The sequence below is a fragment of the Phymastichus coffea genome, unplaced genomic scaffold (genome assembly GCF_024137745.1).
Source record: "Phymastichus coffea isolate CEN01 unplaced genomic scaffold, Cenicafe_Pcof_1.1 PCOF00120, whole genome shotgun sequence".
Classification (NCBI taxonomy): domain Eukaryota; kingdom Metazoa; phylum Arthropoda; class Insecta; order Hymenoptera; family Eulophidae; genus Phymastichus; species Phymastichus coffea.
In genome coordinates this window covers 381,729-401,656 of record NW_026706931.1, presented here as the reverse complement: position 1 = coordinate 401,656, position 19,928 = coordinate 381,729, and the positions used below count along the sequence as shown (strand labels likewise).

The 19,928-nt window shown below is 36.6% G+C and overlaps 6 protein-coding genes across 8 annotated transcripts; 4 read left to right on the top strand and 2 right to left on the bottom strand.

Moving 5' to 3' along the window:
- Nucleotides 1-49: 49 nt before the first annotated feature.
- On the top strand, nucleotides 50-10,809 carry LOC131671215 (serine/threonine-protein phosphatase 1 regulatory subunit 10). The gene is made up of 10 exons (XM_058947471.1): nucleotides 50-233; nucleotides 360-600; nucleotides 1,632-1,707; nucleotides 2,124-2,308; nucleotides 2,659-4,370; nucleotides 8,052-8,314; nucleotides 8,387-8,531; nucleotides 8,611-8,931; nucleotides 9,014-9,173; nucleotides 9,268-10,809. The coding sequence occupies exons 3-10, from the start codon at nucleotides 1,705-1,707 to the stop codon at nucleotides 10,118-10,120; spliced, it is 3,642 nt and encodes a 1,213-aa protein (XP_058803454.1). The 5' UTR covers nucleotides 50-233; nucleotides 360-600; nucleotides 1,632-1,704; the 3' UTR covers nucleotides 10,121-10,809.
- A 175-nt stretch (nucleotides 10,810-10,984) lies between these two features.
- On the bottom strand, nucleotides 10,985-11,308 carry LOC131671201 (RNA guanine-N7 methyltransferase activating subunit). The gene has a single exon (XM_058947451.1). The coding sequence runs from the start codon at nucleotides 11,306-11,308 to the stop codon at nucleotides 10,985-10,987; it is 324 nt and encodes a 107-aa protein (XP_058803434.1).
- Nucleotides 11,183-12,621, bottom strand: LOC131671218 (uncharacterized). Of its 2 annotated transcripts, none has more exons than XM_058947477.1 (6): nucleotides 12,569-12,621; nucleotides 12,187-12,358; nucleotides 11,837-12,051; nucleotides 11,684-11,763; nucleotides 11,443-11,540; nucleotides 11,183-11,357 (listed from the first exon to the last, which is right to left on the bottom strand). In XM_058947477.1, exons 2-6 carry the CDS (start codon nucleotides 12,308-12,310, stop codon nucleotides 11,314-11,316), a joined length of 561 nt encoding a protein of 186 aa, XP_058803460.1. In that variant the 5' UTR covers nucleotides 12,311-12,358; nucleotides 12,569-12,621; the 3' UTR covers nucleotides 11,183-11,313. The 2 variants fall into 2 exon arrangements, with proteins under 2 accessions (XP_058803460.1, XP_058803459.1); XM_058947476.1 differs by having other exon boundaries at nucleotides 12,457-12,615.
- Nucleotides 12,622-12,696: 75 nt separating this feature from the next.
- LOC131671219 (peflin) lies at nucleotides 12,697-13,883 on the top strand. Its single transcript, XM_058947478.1, has 4 exons — nucleotides 12,697-12,836; nucleotides 12,906-13,080; nucleotides 13,156-13,434; nucleotides 13,513-13,883. Exons 1-4 carry the CDS (start codon nucleotides 12,825-12,827, stop codon nucleotides 13,602-13,604), a joined length of 558 nt encoding a protein of 185 aa, XP_058803461.1. The 5' UTR covers nucleotides 12,697-12,824; the 3' UTR covers nucleotides 13,605-13,883.
- A 188-nt stretch (nucleotides 13,884-14,071) lies between these two features.
- LOC131671216 (transmembrane protein 231-like) lies at nucleotides 14,072-15,410 on the top strand. Of its 2 annotated transcripts, XM_058947473.1 has the most exons (5): nucleotides 14,072-14,226; nucleotides 14,289-14,449; nucleotides 14,513-14,635; nucleotides 14,712-14,919; nucleotides 14,984-15,410. In XM_058947473.1, exons 1-5 carry the CDS (start codon nucleotides 14,088-14,090, stop codon nucleotides 15,244-15,246), a joined length of 894 nt encoding a protein of 297 aa, XP_058803456.1. In that variant the 5' UTR covers nucleotides 14,072-14,087; the 3' UTR covers nucleotides 15,247-15,410. The 2 variants fall into 2 exon arrangements, with proteins under 2 accessions (XP_058803456.1, XP_058803455.1); XM_058947472.1 differs by having other exon boundaries at nucleotides 14,289-14,635.
- An 873-nt stretch (nucleotides 15,411-16,283) lies between these two features.
- Nucleotides 16,284-18,776, top strand: LOC131671217 (ubiquitin-conjugating enzyme E2Q-like protein 1). The gene is made up of 4 exons (XM_058947475.1): nucleotides 16,284-16,772; nucleotides 16,886-17,167; nucleotides 17,238-17,642; nucleotides 17,723-18,776. The coding sequence occupies exons 2-4, from the start codon at nucleotides 16,925-16,927 to the stop codon at nucleotides 17,849-17,851; spliced, it is 777 nt and encodes a 258-aa protein (XP_058803458.1). The 5' UTR covers nucleotides 16,284-16,772; nucleotides 16,886-16,924; the 3' UTR covers nucleotides 17,852-18,776.
- Nucleotides 18,777-19,928: the final 1,152 nt, after the last annotated feature.

The following is a 19,928-nucleotide window of genomic DNA, read 5'->3' as shown; positions in this document are numbered from 1 at the left end:
ACTTTGAAGCAACGAACAAGATGTTCAGTTGACTAGATACGTAACATCGTCCAACCACGTTACGCGACACGTAAAGTCAGGCTTGTTCGTCATCGATGCAGACAGGGCACGGCATTTGCGGCGGATCAGAGGGGGTAGGATAAGTGGATACATTCCACGTCGCGACTCTGGAAACGTATTTCCGTTCGAGTGAAAAATGTGCGACACGATATGTGTACTTCGTAGGTTGCTAGGTAAGAAGATTAATTGTTATAATCAACACTACATGTTTTGCAGTGTATCGAGAAAATACACAGTAAACTATTGTTTGGATCAATACCAAATATAAGATTTCGTTGTTTGTTTTTCTGATGTTTCAGGTATCCCCGATTATTCATAATTAGTCGTTTCGCCATTGTGGGGAAGTATGCAATATGAGAAGTAATCGCTAAGCAGAACTCCTTTAAACCGATTAATTAGTCCTTCAAGCAACGTCGTCTATGGAAGGATCCTGTCGTTTGCTCGTTTTTCCGTGTTTACGACACTTTATTAAGCTTTAATCATCACTGCGAATATTTCTATTCCATTTTAAGGATCTTATATTTAGTTGAAAAACAAAGTGTGAGTGTATTGTACATTTATTATCGAGTATCATCCTCTAATAATTTTCATTTTAAAATCAGTTAGTCGTGGTTCAGACGATGAAAAATACAATCTTTTCTAATTGAACCTGCAAATAGTAACTGTTCTATAAAATGAAACAACTGGTTGTCGGGGATAAGAAAGTTATAGTGGGATGAGATAAAGTGAAGATAAAATTGATAATGTAGGGTCATAGAGAAAGAAAGGGAGAGGAAAATACAGAATGCTAAAGTTTGACAAAGGCTACAAGAGAGATATATACACATATATATATTGGTTGGTCTTTTCTTAAAATAGCAGTCTGTGACAACTTGTATAGGTAGCGAAGGATTGGTTGGCGAGTTGGTGTATTCGAGTCTCTGATTGGTCGATGCTGCTAGTGAATGCGCAGCGAAGCACTGCGCAGTTCGTCGTGGTTCGACGAGGCAGCAGCAACAGCAGGAGGGGCGGCAAACACAAGCGGAAAACGGAGAACGTGTGGTGGAGGGCCAGTCGGCCGTCTCCCGAGCGAGTCTGCACTGGGCACGAGAGCTCGTACGCTCGAATACGCCATTGTTCATCTTCTCTCCACTAAGCCTTCCTTGCGCGCGAACACTAATCCTTGGCTCTATTCTCATTTACAGTCGTATTTTTAGTTGCTTACGTTGAGCCACATCACGTTTATTATTACTTTTCAAATTATAAACAATACGGTACAATCACATTTACAAACAATTGAGCGCTATTCTGTATTTGGCCTCTCGCTGTCTTTCCTTATGGATCGATAAGACGTAATGGCAATTCTTTGCCTGCCTGCCAATTTCTAGAGATTGTTGTTGGTAAATTGTAGTTATTTTTTGTACAAGAAAAGCAGAATTTATCGAAGCTGCAGGGTTTGATATGAAAAGATTGTCGTTTCAATATTTAAGACTCGTTAGAGGATCGTACTATTGAGCTGTTAGCAAAAATGGCGGCGAGCGCCACGCAGTCGCTTACATTACGTAAACTTGGAGAATCAATTTCGTCTTTAGTTGCAGACCCCGTCGTTCGATGATCGATGTTATGTCTTGAGATTGCAAGCAGTTTTTAAATTAACAAGTCAAAATGGTGAGTTTATTATTTGTAAAATGTTTCTCTTTCATAGTTTATTCGATTACACGCAACGACTATACCTATATATATGTATATATATATATCGAGAAGGCTTCTTCCGTTTCGTTCGTTATCGACGCGAGTTTACAAATTTTACGAAAGAGGGCGCGTTGCTCTACGTTTTCGAATGCTTCGCCTCCCACTGCGTGCGCTTTGGATTCTGGATAGAGTCACAGAAAGGGGAGAAGGAAATCGATAACTTATTTATTTTCACTTGCCTAGCAATTGTTTTAAACCTATTTTTTTCATAATTTTACAAAATTTGAATAATTCAGAAAATTCAATTGCGATCATATTATTATGAACAAACAATAAAGTTTTTCAGTCCTTAAATCAGCATTTAGTTTGATGTAAATTTGTTCTGATTTCAGCCACGTATAGATCCATTATCATTACTCAAATGCCTCAGTGTCTTACTGGGGCCAAATGGTGGGATCAAGAGTAAAGATGAAGTTGTTCGTGTGGCAAACCTCATGTCCAAATTTTCCAAAAAGTTGGTTTCAAAATGTATCTACATCCAAATCTTAAAGTGCACAGATCCTGAGCTGCTGAATCAGTAAGTTCAAACATGTTTTTTTGCTTGCTTTTAGTATTAGTGTTTTGCATACTGAGACACATTTTTATTTTCATCTTAGTGAAATGAAAATGTGGTGTATTTCAAAAGTGTGCAAGATTAAAATTTTGGAACTCTGAACCATTGGGCGGTTACCATCAATGGGCCGAACTTACTGATGTGTGTTCCACATTATTTTTTTTACTTATTTTGTGTATATACTTTTATTTGTTTAAGCAATTAAACAATTGTAACATTCTTTAGTATTCCATACCACTTTACTTGCTTATTCAAAATTTTTATAACATTTAACACAGAAAATTTTATTTATAAATTATTTTTTCTGGTTACAGGTTCATGAGTGAAAATGGCTGGAATTTGATACATACATGGCTTAATGATGGAATCAAGGCAAAAAATTGGGCTCTTATCCAAGAACTATTAGAGCTCATATTGCTATGTCCAGTAAATATTGACAGGTTAAAAAGTAATGATTGTCCTAAATTAATTAAAGGACTGTCCAAGCAAGAAGTACATCAAAATGTTAGGATATTAGCAAGTCGAATTGTAGAGCAGTGGTTAAAAATGGTTAAAGGAGAAGCTAGTTCATCAAATATTGGTCATCTGCCAGCCAATCCTACATCTCCCATACCACCATCTTCTATTTCACAAACTAATCAGCCTTTACAATTCAATGCAAGTCTATTATCAGTTGCTAGTCATCAGGTTGATAGTGAAAGTGCTGTGACAGTCCAATCAAGTGATTCTCCAGATCTAACAAGTTCTATAAACAATTCATTGATTGTACAACAAACAATAAAAACATCTCCTCAAAAATCTCAACCCCCTACATATATTAGTGTGCTTGATAAACAACAAACTGTGTCAACAAGTAATTCTACACCTTCTGTGTATAGAATTATCATACGTGATGGTAAACAAGTTTTATCTCAAGTTCATACTGATGCCTCAAATATAAACTCTATTAGTGTAAATAAAATTAATGAAATTAATGGTGATGTAATAAATAATGTGCTTCCTACAGAAGATGAAAAAAGAGATAAAAATAAAAAATCTTTTGTAGAAAGTGAATTAAATAATGATAGTGTCAGTAGTCAAGTAAATGAAATTGATCCAGTTTTGAAAAACAATGACAGTGAGGTAGCAGAGACAACAGTTATTGGATTGAAAAGTGGTGATGAAACGGACATTGTTAAAAACGATGATAATAAATCGATTAGTGACAAAGAAAATCACACTAAAAAAGATGATAAGAAGGGTTTGGATAAGAAAAGTAGTTTGTCTTCTAGTAAAAGTTCAAGCAAGCATAGCTCCAGTTCCAACAAACATGGTTCTAGTTCTCATCGTTCTAGTTCTCATAGATCCGCTTCGAAAAGCAGTAGCAGCAGTAGTAGCTCCAAAGAAAAGTCTTCCAGAGATAAAGATAAGCATCATTCTAGCTCTTCGAAAGGCTCTTCAAGTAGTAGTAGCAAGAGTAAGGCTGAGCGTGATAAAGAAAAAGAAAAAGAAAAATTGAAAAAAGACCAAGCTGAAAAAGATAAGGCAACATTAGAAAAACTTGCAAGTCAAACTTTGAGTACAAAAATGGGCAAAATTCCAAAGAAGAAAGCTGATGAAGAAAAATCAGGAGAGTCTCCTTCCAGAAAGTCTTCAACAGATTCTAAAGATAGCTTTAAAGAAAATAAAGAATCCAAAAAAATTACAACGATCCCTGAAAAGAAAAGCATCTCCATATCTATTGAAAATAGAAAAAGTTCTCAAGATCAAACTTCAAGGCCGAAAACAGTTAAAACTTTCAATTCTAAATTCAGATCAACAGGTTTGGAAGAAGAAGTTAAACCTCCTCCTCCAAGAGGAGCCAAAAAGCCTAACATTGTAGTAGATAAGAAAGTATTACATTCAAAATTGCTTCTAAAAAGGCCTTCACCATTAAAAGAGACTGGTCCACTTGATAAAAAAGCCAGGTTTTCATTGGATTCTCCTACAACACCACCAAGTGATGAGAAAAAGGGAGGAATCAAACTTATTCCAGCAAAACCAAAGTGTATGTATATCTCTTTGTACATTTATATTTAATTTTCGGCTTATTGACAGACAAGAATTGAACAAACCACCGACATTCAGGAGTATTTTTAAAAATAATTGTAATCTCTCTGAATGTTGAGTGAAATCTGTTGATGTTAGATTTTGTTCTAACATGTGAATATTGAGTTTGCAGGTGGGCCATTCCTGGAGCAATTGGTGCAAAAATTCCGTTATCAATATTTTAGAAATATATTTAAACAATATGTTAATTTCTATTTAAATTATCGTCAATTTTTTGTTCATAACTTAACAAATTTTTTCAGGCTCAAAGCATATATTAATAATTTTATATCATACTAGGTATTATAATGCTAAACTTGATTAGCTTTTGCTATTGTCCCATCATAATATTAGTTTTATTAAAAAAATTTAAGGGTAATATCGTGGTAATCCCTTTCTTCAATGTCGAGTTTCTGAAGACTGTCGACAGAGCGCAAAGAAGACGAGAGAAGTATAGACATCAGCACTGCAACAGTTTTTTTTATAAGTGACCAAAATGACCAAAATCCTGCAGGTAACCTTCGATACAACAATAATTAAAGAAATCTTGTGCCTTTTATTTAAGTAATAATGAAAAGTGTTCAAAAGAACGAACCTGCAATATCGTTTTCTAGTCAAGAGTGAATGTGTGTGCGAGTTTCATAAACATTGAAATCATTTTTAACGTGCGTACGGTATCTAGGTAAGACACCAACGAGCAAATTTTTTGTCTATTCATTTTCAATCCCTTGTATATGTATACCCTTTTACGAATTCTCAATAAACAATCAGAAATCTGGTCAAATAAATTAAATTGTTGGGTTTTCTATTTCACATTCGTTCAATACTTTCTCAAAGAATAAACAAAAAAGACACTGATGTTGTCCATCCAGATTTCTATCCTCTCGGTAAATTTTCAATTTAAACCAACACGCGTTGTAGCCTCTTTACTTATATTTAAACGCTCGTAGAAAATGTTTTCTATTTCATTATTAATCGAAATATGCATGTAAATAAAGGGAAAAGAATTTAAACGGGATAGACAACCGCATCTAGATATCGTCATTGATTAAGGTCCCGCTATATAATTTTAGACATGTAACCAATGGCGATAAGATGTGTGGTTCGCCTCCGATGGTATGCCTGAATTACAAAACATAGTTACATCAAACAATTACGATCGATAAATTTAGCTAGCCAGATAGCGACCAATCATTTTCGGAATGCCCTAGGCAGCCGTTTCCTCGTGGAAAATCGGAAACCTGACGATCATTTGCAGCTGTCCATAATTGTTACGCTCGTAACAAATGCCGAACATGTCACAATCAAACTGACAGCTGGAAGTCATAGTCGGATTTTCAACTGTTTTACTAGTAAACGGCCACGCGGTAAAATGATTAGTCTTGATCTAGGTAGCAACGTTCATTGACAGTAATTGCTTGAGATACCTGTGATTTGCGATTTAGAAAAACCATTGGAGGCAATTCGCGACAAATTTGCTCCCTGGATTGTGTGTGTGTATAATTTCTAGACGTGTATAGCGGGGCCTCAATTATCGCCAACAAATTTGATTTACCGGTTGTACAACAGCTTTCCGGAACGTGGTTTTTACGCGCAGCTTCTAATCCGTTGTTTTTCCTTTGATGAATAATCTTACCGCATGATACCAATGTGCACGATTACCGAAGAGAATAGAAATTTTGCGTTGGGGCTCAGTCTATCCCAAATTTCCTCTGAATACGAATGAACGAGCGAATGGAATGTTGACTGGACTATCGCGTAAAACCCACGTCATTAGTCTTGACATATTTTTTTATCTGCTTTATTAACGTTAGAAAGGTGCTGGCTTGAATAAGCAATGAAAACAATGTTCGATGATGGCATTATCTTGATCACTATTTAACGAAATGTTTGTAAGAAAAGTGCATGTTTTAAAGAATTGTTTAAAAAGCTATTGCGGACGGAATGCTTCTAGTATTGTCGGAGGTACCGAAATGCTCTCATTTCAATTTCATGCGTAAGCAGTGACGTGGGGCCTGCGCTCGCGATCGAGAAAGAATATATGCACGAGCGGCATTGTTTTGATTTTTTTTTTCTCCATGAGCAAATGATGTGGGAGAGAAAAAAGGGAGTCCCGACGAGTCGGCAAGAGAAGTGAGAGGAAATGCTGCAATCAGTCGAAGGCGGAAAGTCCCCGCCTGTCTTGGATCGCCGTAGCTTTTCTTCAAATCCCTTGCTTTCGACTGTTTGGCGAACGACTCGACGAGCAATTACTTAGAGTTGTCGAAGAAATGTCGCGTCTCGGGAGCGTGAGCTTTTCCGTGGACGAAAGCACGCGAAACTGGCTGCAACCGAATATACGAACAATCGGTGCTTTTGGAGAGAGGCAAAAGGAAAGCCACCACAGCTGCTGGTCCGAGAGTGAAGCAACGGCGTTAGAGGCAAAAGTAGCAGAGTGCCAAATAAAGCGGCGGAGGCTGCCAGGACTGCAGCACGCTTATTGGTGCCGAGTGGTGGAACATCGCCGGCGCACTTGCGCAACGGCGCTGACTGTTCTCTCTCTCCTTCTCTTTCTCTCGTAGGCCGTGAATGAGAGCACGCGGCCGCTCTCACTTGATGCTTTTGCGACGCCGGCCACCGCGCACGTGTTCCAATGTCATCCCCTTATCACCGCCCTCAACGCGCTTTTGTTCTTTTAATAATCACTCGACAATGCTTTTTTTCCTTCGTCTTGCAATCAATATTCCTATTGCCGCCTTAGCAATTTCATTCAATATCAATCTTACAAAACGATTACTTCGATAACATTTAATTGAAACTGTAGCCACCGCTGTTTCGAAAACTAATACGCTTCAATGTAAAATAAACAAATAATGAATTTTAAAATTATTACACTTTGAATAAGCTAGTGTCGTCAATTAATATACAAATTAAAGATTTTTTTGTAGCTAATGTGAATTTTCGGATTTTATTAATATTCAAAAATTTCACGTTACACCGAATAAAAAAAATGTGCCTATTATTATCTTGTTTTTAATCGATACAATAACACATAACTGTATCCGTATTTCAAAATAATAGTTTTTAGATTGCCTTTAGATCGACGATAAAACATCGAGTTGAGCACACCTATAGTATTACTTATGATATATTCGCTTTATTTCTACGTATACACTAAAAGGTTTACAAAAATCGGCGTCTCGTTGGCTGATATAGTAGCACCTAAACGTGCGACCGACTGTTCGCTTCGTATTTTAAAATAAAAGAATTATACAAACTAAACAAGTTTACTCTTGTTTTCAATGCCTATGCATGTGTACATTAGAATAAAATTTGACACTTCATGAGCAGACGCTTTTTAATAGTCTACTTTCATAAAATTACCAATAATCACTTTAAATTAATTGATGGAAAATAGAAGAAACGTTTCCAAATTATTTTTAACAGTTAAGAAATTTCGTTGCAAATTTGAGTTTTAAATAGCTTTATTTGACTGACACGATCCACATGCATCCAATTAATTTCATAAAATCCTTATACTTTCATTTATTTTCAGGAAAATTTGCACCAATTGCTCTTCAAAGCCCATTTTCTTCATATAAAATTAAACTGTATTCATTTGCGAATGTCGCTGATTGTTCTTACTCTTTAAAAATTACAGTGATGTTTTTGCAAGAAAGCGACATGTTTATGGACGCCCTCACGGCATCTACAAAAAGTAAAGAGCCGAGGAAGAGAAAACGACGTACTTCTATTTCGAAGGACGACAAACCCGACTCCAAAAAGTCGGATATTAATAGTGGTGAAAATAATCGCGATGTATCATCACCCCCGGCGTCACCAATGTCACCATCCGTCACCGCTCAATCTGCAACTAAAGAAGCAGAAGATAAATCGCTTATAGCTATGAAGCCTACGTTCAAGGTATTGAATAATTTACAACGTTTTCATCAACCAAATTTTAATCTTTCTCCTTATTTACATCTATGTTTGCAGTTTTATCAAGATACCTTGGAGACCGATGAGGAAAAAGTTGAGACAAAAAAGATAAAAAGTGAAGATGATGCCAAAGAAATCGATGTAGATCATGAAGAAATCGGTAAAGAAAAAACAGATGACACGAACAAAGACAGAAGTCGAAGTAAGTGTAACTTGACGCAATCGACCACATTGAAAATGAAATTGTACTGAAATAAAGTTAACGATACGTATTTTTTTAGCGCCAACTCCGGAAAACGACTTCGATGATAGGGCGAGTTCTGATTCTGCTGAAGATCCAGCAGCTGCTGTTAGTGAAGCTCTCAAGAAAGAAGAACAAGCTACAGTTGAAAACAAACCTATTGGAGTATTGAAAAGTGTGTTACTTTTACAAAAACGCAAAGGACCGAAGAAAAGTTTGAAATGGAAAACCGATTTAGAGTCCATACGTTACTTTGAGTTGGATGAGACTGAGCGAGTTAATGTTACCAAAACATTTACCGATATGAAGGCAATGGAAAAAATGAACGAAAGAGAAGCATTCCAAATGGCTCGGAAATTAAGTAAGTTATGTCGAGGGTAAAGCCATAATTTGTTTTCTTATTTATTATTGATTATTAAAGTTGATCTGTATTAAATTAACAGACAGCGAAGATATCATGGAAGAAAAGACTGTGTGGAAGCCATTGATTCCCATAGATCTGCCGGCCCCGCTCGTTGAACCTGGTAAAGACAGCCGAGAAAAGGACATTCAGTATGCGCGTGAAAAAGGGATTCTTCAGGCACTATACTTTCATCGCAGCATGTAAGTTGGAATAAAACTGATTTGCCTCGCCGCTGAAATGCGCGCTATATGTCCCTTTGATTTTCACAAAATTTTCTTATTTGCTTTTCAACAGGATACCGGACTCGGCAGCCGAACCAGACGAAGAGCGTCACCAAATAGTCATCGAACCCAAAGTCATTCCGCTTGACGACCTTACTGGTAACAAGGAGAGCGAAAAAGACTTTTCTAATGTTCCGTGGCCGGAACCGAAACCTCAATTGCCTGCTCCATCGACCATCATGCAAAACTCCTTCTTTCCGCCGTTCCGCACTAATCAGCAGCAGACACAACAAATGATTCCACCAATGGGAGCACAGCCCCCCTTGGTGTCGATGGTTCAGCCAATGATGAATTCGATGAATCAAGTCGCTCCTGAAATGATAAATAATATGCAACCTACGACTGGTGGTGGCGGTGGCTGGAGAACTGGCGATGGAAAAATAGTTTCAGTGCCCGATCCGGCAATGACGCCCATGGCCAACATGCCCGCCAATTATCAGGGCATCGACGGCACATCGATGGTTCCACCAAATATGATGGGAGCACCTCCTCACATGTACAACCAGGAGGGCTACATGATGGGATCCGATGATATGGGATTCAATAACTTCCAAGGCCCACCGGGTCCTGGAATGTTCGGACCACCCGGCCCTGGAGGCCCGCCCGGTAGTCTTGGGGGGCCACCTGGTCCTCACTTCCAGGGTGGCCCCAGGGGACCGCCGATGCATGGAAACAGAGGCCGAGGCGCGCCCAACTGGTTTAGAGGCGGTCCTCCGAGGGGTATGCCCTGGAGAGGAGGAGGTTGGAGGGGCTCTGGCAAGCAGCCACCAGTGTGTCGCCAGTTTTCCAAGAATGGTTTTTGCCGCGTTGGCGACAAATGCCAGTTTTTGCATCCTGGCGTTAATTGCCCGCCCCCATATCATTAGTGCAGGCTTGTTATGAACGCTATTTTTACCAAGTGCAACTACGTAGCTGCGGGCAGCGGCAAGGTTGAACAATACTTTATTGTGATAACGCGGTCTTCGGTAAATACTGCGCCATGCGGTAGTGTCAGTTTATTATACTGGTTCAACAAATTCGGATGAAGGACAATTTTTTACTCTTTAGCGTTGCAAGAGATGATCGAGTCTTGTACATTAAACGGATCTCTATGTTTCTACTACAAGTTAACGTTGTCAAATATACGAAGTGAAATTGAGAATCAAATGGACAATGGTATTACGTTTATACATACTGTAAATATTACAACAGAAAAACTATTGGTTAATTTTATATTTTTAAAAAGCCACATTTTATTTGACGATGTTGAGCCTTCTTGTAAATATCATTGTACAATTTTGTAAAGAAATTCTAGTTATATCGTAAAAGAGACTGTTTTATTATGCCCTGAATGTAAAATATACCGATGCTTGTAGTATATTTAAGAATTAATAGGTATGAAATTTATGAGAAAGTGCATACTGACTTGAAAAAAAACAAGAATATTTGCATTTCTTGTTAAAATATATAAACGTTTTTTACAACTTAATTATAAAAATCTTAAGTTTTGTACATTAATCAAATCTTACGTTTGTAATTAGATTTTTTGTAAATGAAATACTGGAAAAGAATACAGTTACACATATATATTTTATTAAACAAACCAATCCTTTTATTTTCATCCTTAAAAAATGTAGATCAATTTACAATTCCCATTGAAAAAGTGTGCAAGGTGAAACATTGTCATGTAATATTTTCACTTATGAAAAATTGTTTATTTAACATTTTTGTGTTATTTACCAATCACTCTATTACCATGGTTTAGTTCTTTGATAAAGATGATGTTTATCAGCATATCGGCTGTTTCCCTCTCTTTCTCTATCTCTGTAATGATCTCTTTCTCTATACCTATCTCTCTGCCTATTTCTATCCCGATCATGCCAATGTCTGTCTTGATTTGAACGACTCCAGTTATTTTGTCTTTGATTTCCATTGAACCAATTCTCAACGATTGGGGGTTTTGCAACATCCGCTATTTTAATTTTCATAAATTCTTCATCTTTATCTGTGTAACGATCTTTAAATTCTTCTTCACATTTTTCAAGAAATTCAATCTGTTCTTTGGATAGTTCCATTGTAATCAATTTAAATATGACTTTGGTGTAACAATCAGAGAATTAGCAACTGAAAAAATAGAAAATTTTGTTGATTTTTCTAAATAAATAATTTATGTAACAATTTTAGGCTTAATTTTCACTAATATGCTTACAATTTTCACTTTGTAAATTATTCAGCTTTAACACATAAAATCCTTGACCTGAGGGAAAATTAAAATTTAAACTTGCAGCATCTTTCGGTTCAAAATACCTATGTGAAATACGAAGAAAAAATTAAAAACTTAGTTTAAAAATATTATTTTACATATTATATATATTTATGTTATATATAACACATAATGTATAAATATATAATTATATTATATATATTACTTATTTAAATATTGTACATACCATCCATGATGAGTTCTACACTGTTCACAAATACATGGTTTCCAAGCGAATCCAGGGTACCAACTAAAGTCGTACTGCCACTAAATTTTTTATGATTAACATTCATGTACTGTATTAAAAATTAATAAATTCATTGACATATGAAGAACATACATTGTTAACAGCTGCACACTTTGTATTTAACAAAGTTATAGAGTAAAACTGGATGCCTACTGGGTTTTTCAATAGTTGTACCTCCACGCCTTTCTGTTCAAAAAGTGTTTGGTTGGTCAGAACAATAGCTGCAGGACTCAAATGATTTATTATTTTCCTTGGATCTGCAAGATCTGCCCCACAAAATCGACAAAGAATATAATCTTTGATAGGATCTGGAATATTTTATTACTACAATTAAATCATTGTTATAAGTATACATATATATAAAATTATGCAATATGGAACTCTGAAAGCTAATTGTGTGCTTACATTTATTTAGAAAAAATTTGGTAATAATAAATCAATACCTTTTACGTTAGAATCTACATTATTTTTCACTTTATTAGAACCAGAACTTACAGCTGTTGGATTAAGAATAACCAAAAAAATGGCAATAAAATAATTCAAATCAAACAAAACTTTGCTTGCCATTGGTGATGTTTAAAGAACAAAACAACATACGAATAAACGCCACATGGTCTGAAACGAGTAACATCTATGTTATTATTGTCAGTGGCTTGTTTGCATTCGTCGACAGAATTTTGACGCGTGATTGGTGAAATTATTAATGTATGTACCGTAAACATAATCAAATGATCACGTAGACAAACTGAATATGTACTCAAAAGAGGTGACGCTCCCTTACATGCGTTAATAAAAATATAACCCCTCAAAATATAATGGCCTTACTTGTCAATAAATATTTATGTAGCAAATCCGTCTTTAAGGTTAGCCACACTCGCTTTAAATTAGCGAGAACTGCAGACGCTATACCTATATAGATTGCGTACAGTATCAATAGGCATCAAGGATCAACAGCACCACCCAGCAGTGAGCAAAAACAGGACGTAACGCCCTACAATATTACAAAACTGCAATAACCTACAATCTCGAAGGTCACGAAAATTTCTTAGCACTTTGATTAACATTTTATTCAACTATAATCATGTCTTATCCAGTAAGTCTTCATTGTATTGAATAATTTTCATTGTTATCTTCTATAAATAATTCCACCAAAATATTTTAGGGATACAATTATGGAGCTCCAAATGGTGCATCACAAATAAATCCACAAGTTCAACAATGGTTTGCCTTAGCAGATAAAGATGGTAGTGGGCAAATTACATGTTATGAATTACAACGGGTACTAGCAAATGGACAAGGTGGTACATTCTCTGAAAAAGCTTGTCGTTTGATGATAGGTACACACAGTTCTTAAATCATGATTGGTCTATACTTGTTTTTACCTTAATTAGCATCTTTATCATTTCTTGCAGGGATGTTTGATAAAGAAAATAAGCATTCCATTGACATAACTGAATTTCAAGCACTATTCGATTACATAAATGCATGGCTAGGAGTTTTTAAAAATTTCGATAGAGATAATTCTGGAAGTATACAAGAAGAGGAACTTGCTGCAGCTTTCACACAAATGGGTTACAGGTTCACTCCAGAATTCATTAATTTCTTAATCAAGAGATATGATGGTAATCAAAACGGGAATGTAACTGTAGATCAATTCATTGTACTATGTGTACAAATTCAAAAGTTTACAGGTAGCTAGTTTAGAAGGCTTACAAATCTAGACAAATAACTCATGTCACTAAATTTGATTTAATTTTACCAATTTACAGAGGAATTTAGAAGAAGGGATACAGAACTAACTGGTACAATTAATATTGGATTCGAAGATTTCTTAGGAGTAGCTCTTAACTGCGATGTATAGTCTTTTTCAATGCTGAAGTGCCTTGCATTATTTTATTTCTTTTACCATGTGTTTTGTTTACATGTTTTGTCCAAATTTATATGACACCATTTAATTTATGTTTTATAGATCAGTTCAAGCTTTTTTACATTTAATAAATGCACGATTTTTTATCTACTAATGACAGTACATGTATACATTACAAAAAAAACACTGTGATTTTAAAATATAAACATAAAGTTACTTTCAAGTGGCTTATTTTTATAAATCTAGAAAATTTACAAATTTCTACAAATATATTTACAACGATGTATTGAGGAAAATTTAATTTACAATTGAATGATTTTTCGATTGTTGATTATTTTTCAAATGTAAGTCTAATTAATAATAGAAAATAAACACCTGTGTGTATATTTGCGCATTTTTACTATACTTTGAACGTTGCTATGGAAACGCGTAGTAAGAGAACATCAAACAGTTGCTTTTAAACTCTTGTAAACAACAATGCCTATATTAAATATCTATTCAAACAACGTAAAATGTTTTTACAGAGTAAGATTATGTTCATTCAGTGCATTAGTTGTATTTATTGCTGTAGTATTTACGTTAGCAACACCTTTATATTTTATACATCACACAGGAGGTATGTTTTTCAAATCTTTAAGAGATCTTCATTCAGTTCATCTAAAACGAATGTAATTTAAGGGTTTTGGATTAGAACTCGAACTTACTGGGAGAAGCCCAATGTACACTTCAAGCATAAATATTTTTTGTTAATTGAGCAGGAAAACACGAATCCTCTAATTTGTTCGACGTTTTCTCACTACAAAGATAACATCATCAAAGATGACTGCAATATCGTAAAGGTAATCAACTCAACTTTTATATGTTCAAAAATGTTAAATAAACACGTTTTGCGAATATTAAAGGTGCAGGAAATAGATAGCGATAAAAACGGTCTGCAAGATTCGTTGAAGTTTGAAGTTTTGTTTTATACAAATAAGCCAATCAGATCCTTGAAATTACTTTTATTTTTCGATTACGAATTAAAGGTATGCCTAGGTTAATAATTGCCATAAAAAAATAAAAAACTAAATTAAATGGACATTAAATGGATCTTCATTTTAGGAACATATTCACATAACTATCGAAGCAATGGCTGTAATAGAACACGCCGTTGTTCACGAAGTTCAGGAATTAGATTTTTTTGGGGATTTGGTGCTGCGACAAAATGATGTTTTATTACACGATGGTTTATACTGCGTAAATGACAACAGTACCGACTTGAATTCTTTTAACCTGCCTGACCTGTTGGCAGAAAACACCGACAAATTACGTAAGTAATGTATATAATTCGCCACGTTTTCTAAGAAATCATGCTCAAATCCAAGTGTTGGCAGTTTCAGGAAAAATCGCAAATTTGAGAACATTGCCGAAATTAGGATTCATCAAAGACGAACCGCTGAGCATTAGAGCGAAGGTTTTCTACGCAACCCAGGCGATCAATTATCGGCCGGGCTTTTGGGAAGAAGTTAAGTGGGCTTGGATGCAGTACGTTTCACTACTGATAATCTTCGTCTATTTCGTGAGAAAAGCACTGACGAGATTGTTCTCCACGAAACGCCTACGAAGTTACGTGGTAGTACCCTGGCATGGAAAATAAAGTTTGATAATTGTACATTCCACACGAGTAGTCAATTTTAAGCGACATATCACTAGAGGCGGTCGGGGGATCGATCATCTGGGCGCTCGAGCGTAGTGTGCCCAAAAGGGCAGGCGTGTGCGATGGTGAGAGACACGTCGATAGCCAACAAAAGAAAGGGAGGCCTCGCGAACCTTTTCGAAGCGGCAAGCTCTATCTGACGATTTCTTTGGCTCTGACCGCCCGCTTCGCCGTCGCTATAGGAGACTGCGCCGTGCAAGTTGCGCACAGCATTTGTCGGCGGAGCAACCGCCCGACGCCTGCCGCCCTGTTATTCGCGTCCTTTCGTCTTCTGCTGTCGAGTGCTGCCCGCGTGTCTTACTTTGCTGGCTCGACATATAGCGCAGCAATTCGCTGGCCAAGGTGAAGTAACGCCAGCTGCAGCAGTCCGCACGTCGATTAAAATGGGTGAGTACCGCGAACTGTCTCGGACGCGCGCGCCACCTCCTCGTCCCTCGATCTCGAAAAACTGGCGTCTGCTAGAGGAATCTCGCGAGAATACCGAATAACGGCTGGCAAATGGCCCGCGCTCTTTCAAGGCCGTGCTTTCGAACCAAAGCATTTGGGTGCGCACCTAGGACAGTCCGAGTGACCAAACTACTCCACGCCAAGTGAGTTCATTGATTTCGCACGCGCTGCGCATTCGACTCAGGCAGATGCGGCGTTCTTGTTAGTTGCGAGCACCTTTGCAGCTACTCTAAGCGATATTGATCAGCGAGTGTAATCCGTTTAGGATGAACCACGGGACAAGTTTATCTCACGGTCACTAGCGAGCAAGAAGTGTCTCGTAAAGCCGAGACTCGTCTACGTACGTACTGATGTATTTGTCGAAATACACGCTTAATCAATGGTCTCGTGTGTTCAACTGCTTCAAATTCGCAGCCATTCGAATCGCGCGCCAAGCGCGCAAGCGAGAGGGCTGGAGGACTGCGTTATGGCCTGCGTGCTAACTCTCTCCCTCCGCTTCGTTGCGTTCACACCGCCATGTGTTTTTTTTTATTAACCTCCCGCTCTCTCATCGTCGACTCGGCCTCGCACGCAGTTCGGAAGGAGAGGGAGAGAGAGAAATAGAGACTGCTGTTGCTGGGCGTTCAGTGACAGTTGCATTTTTCAACATACGCAAACAAACAACGGACGCGCGGCTGCTTGCTTTTATTTTGTTCTGGCGATGCCGTTGTCCGCCGAGCTGCTGCTGTTGCTGCTGCCGTCGAGCACCTCATAAAGGATGCCGTCCGTTTGCGGTGCGCTTGTGGAACTCCACTTGGCTTTTCGCCTCTGCTAGTCAATATAATAACAATCAAGAATCGCGCGCGCATGAAACGTGCAGGGCCCCCGCAGAATCAGCTGCAATGAGTCGCGTTGCAATCGACTGATTCTTTTTTTTAATAATTATGAGAGTGATCACTGTGAGCAGCCGCCGAGTTTTTCTCTGTGCCAGTCACAGCAGCCAATAGTTATTAGACAATAGACAGTTACATCAAATCAAGGCAATTTGCAATGTTAACTTTTTTAATTCATTCGCTTTTGTCTATTCATCTCTTTATTTCGCTTTTTTAATGGCAATTTTATTTATGATTTCTTTTGTTGGCTTTGTTTGCAGCAAACTTAACCGATTGATTCTAGAGTGGAGACCAAAGCCATGAGTAGTAGATCCAAGGAAAAAGTGGTAGCTGCTTTTCGCAAGCTCTTTCGCTCATCTGAGAAAATCACAGAACAAGAGCCTGGTGATGGTGGCTCTACCAATTCTCCTTCCAGAAGAATTCTTGGAAGACACCATAGACCTGATGCTGTCACACCAGCAGAAGCTTCATTGCCTGAAAAGCCAGGTACCAGTCAAACCAATAATGCCAAATGCTTCTTCAAAACAAAGAAGCAATCACAAGTAAGTACTTTTGCCAAAAATGGTAACAAGCAAATATATATATCTGTAACTCTGCCTGTAAAAATTACAGAGTACTGCAGTGCCAGAGAGGGGCATACGCTTGCGAAGACTGATGCGTGAATTCAGCGAGATCCAGAAAACACAACATCGCAGAGACTCTACATTTACTGCCGAACTTGTTAATGATAATCTCTTTGAGTGGCACATTAGGCTACACAAAATTGATCCAGAAAGTGAACTCGCAGCAGATATGAGAGAACTTGGAATCCCTCATATTCTCTTACATGTTGTCTTTCCAGAAAACTTTCCATTTGACCCTCCATTTATGAGAGTGATTTCTCCAAGAATAGAAAAAGGCTTTGTTATGGAAGGTGGTGCCATATGCATGGAACTGCTTACACCTAGAGGATGGGCAAGTGCTTATACAATTGAAGCTGTAATAATGCAATTTGCGGCGAGCATTGTGAAAGGCCAAGTAATTTTCTTCAATTTACTCCATATTGGTTACAAGTTATTCTAGTGTTTTGAATGTAAATTCATGACATTATGTTATAGGGGCGAATTGCAAGGAAACCAAAGACTCATAAAGAGTTTAATCGTCGTTCAGCAGAAGAATCTTTTAGAAGCTTAGTCAAGACTCATGAAAAGTATGGGTGGGTGACTCCTCCATTAGCAGAAGGTTGAATATCGTGTTTTTCAAGGTGTGCCACAAGAATAGAATTCATACATTTTGAATGAGTATATCTGATGATAAATATTCTTAAACTTTTTGCGATATATAATGTTAAATATTGTAAAAGTAGTTGATGAAACGTGGTGTAATTTTCATTGGAATACTTTACTTTAACTAGTTACTTTTACTAGTATAGTAATTATAATAGAGTATCTTGAATAATTGTGAGATATTATCTTGTTGCTTTCAAAAACGATTGTTATTTAATTCATTTGTAAATATACCGCTAATGATAAAGTTTTAAAAAACATTTCTTGAAAATAAAAAAAAAGTTATAACTAAGATTCTGAAATTAAGTATTGTAGGTTTAAAGAGAAAAAGGGTAAAATTATAATATTTTAGATACCAACATTTTTAAAAGTAGATTTCTTTGAAACAAGCCAAGCACTGCATATTTTCATAGTCAAAAGCTTAAACTGTATACTTTAAACAGTATTCAAAAATGATCCAAGTTGATTAATAAACATTTTAATAAAAGATTGATAGTTGTTAAATATTTAGAATTCAGTTCTCTGTATGGTATATGCATACACAGATGTATATTCAATATTTATGTACGTATATTAATTTGTAACAAAAGATAAAAATTAGAAACAACAGGATAAATACGTCAAAAAAATATTACATTGCATTAACATTAACTGTGCAAGTGTATAAGTGTGTAAGTATATATATACCTGCTGAGAAAACCTTAATTAATAAGGTATTTACAAAACGCTTTAGACATTTTTCATGTACCTAAAAGTGATGTACCTCCGTGAACATAAAAAAATAAAAGTTAAAAGATGTCACATACTGTGATCTCTTTATTATTGAATATCTGATCAAATTTATCTATTGAACTCATTCCACCATAATAAAGTTTTAAAATTAATTATACAAGCTTTGTTGAAAAATATAAAATTTATTATGCTTACAGCTGTATTAAAAGTGTATAGCTAATTTCTTAAAAATATGGTCTATAATTTTCATAGAGATCATGTTTGCTTCCGTATGTATTCCAAATATAAAGTATTGGATTATTATTTTCATGTACCTTTCTTTTCGGCTCTTGTTCTTTCTTTTCTCCTACCCTGCATTTTTGCCTATCTTCACTCCTTCCTGTATAATAATCTCCGTATCGTCTTTTATCTCTATTATTATTGTCTTTTTTATATCTTCCATCTCTGTCTTCATCTCTGTAACTGTTATCTCTGTCCCAACGGCTCTTTTTTCTATACCATTTTTTATCTCTGCTTCTTGTACCGTCATTTTTCTCTCTTCTATCTGCACTTTTCTTGTCATTCCGCTCTCGGTTGTCACGATGATGCCATTTTTTTCGTTTCGTTCCTCGACTATCGTTATGTCGTTCTCTGTCGTTGTATCGACTATAGCCTCCGCTATTTTCACTACGTCGTTGCAAATGTTTATTATAATATCTTTGACGGCCACGTGTGGTACCATTAGTTTCATGTGACCAAGGATCTAAAATTGGAGGATCTGTTAATGTGGAAAGTTTAACTTTCAAAAAATCTTCATCCGCGTCGGTGTATCGATTGTGAAATTCCGCTTCGCACTTGTTGAGAAAGTCTAGCTGTTCTTTTGTTAACTCCATCGTTTTCAGTTCACGAAAAAACCTGTTCACAGCTGAAATGTAATGAAATGAAACAAACGTTTTTTTATAACTTATCTATTTACCAAGTAATATCAAAATTTTGAAATACTTACAATACTTGAAATAAACCGAGGAGAGGTAATAATTAAATACGGAAAACAAATTAACCGAGCACAAATAAATAAAAGCCAGCTAAATTCTTCGTTGCACTTTGATACAAGCCTGCAATACCCTTTTGATGACCGAGTGTGCAATTATATGTTATGGATATTATTGGGTAGAACGCCTAGAGGGCAAAGACGGCAGGTCATTTGTTGACCGGCAGATAGTTATCACTGTATTTCTGTCGACGAGTAGTAACAAATTTCAAGAGAATTCGCCTTTTGTTATCGTTGTTTGATCTTTGGTCTATGCATATAAAGTTACGTTCCTCG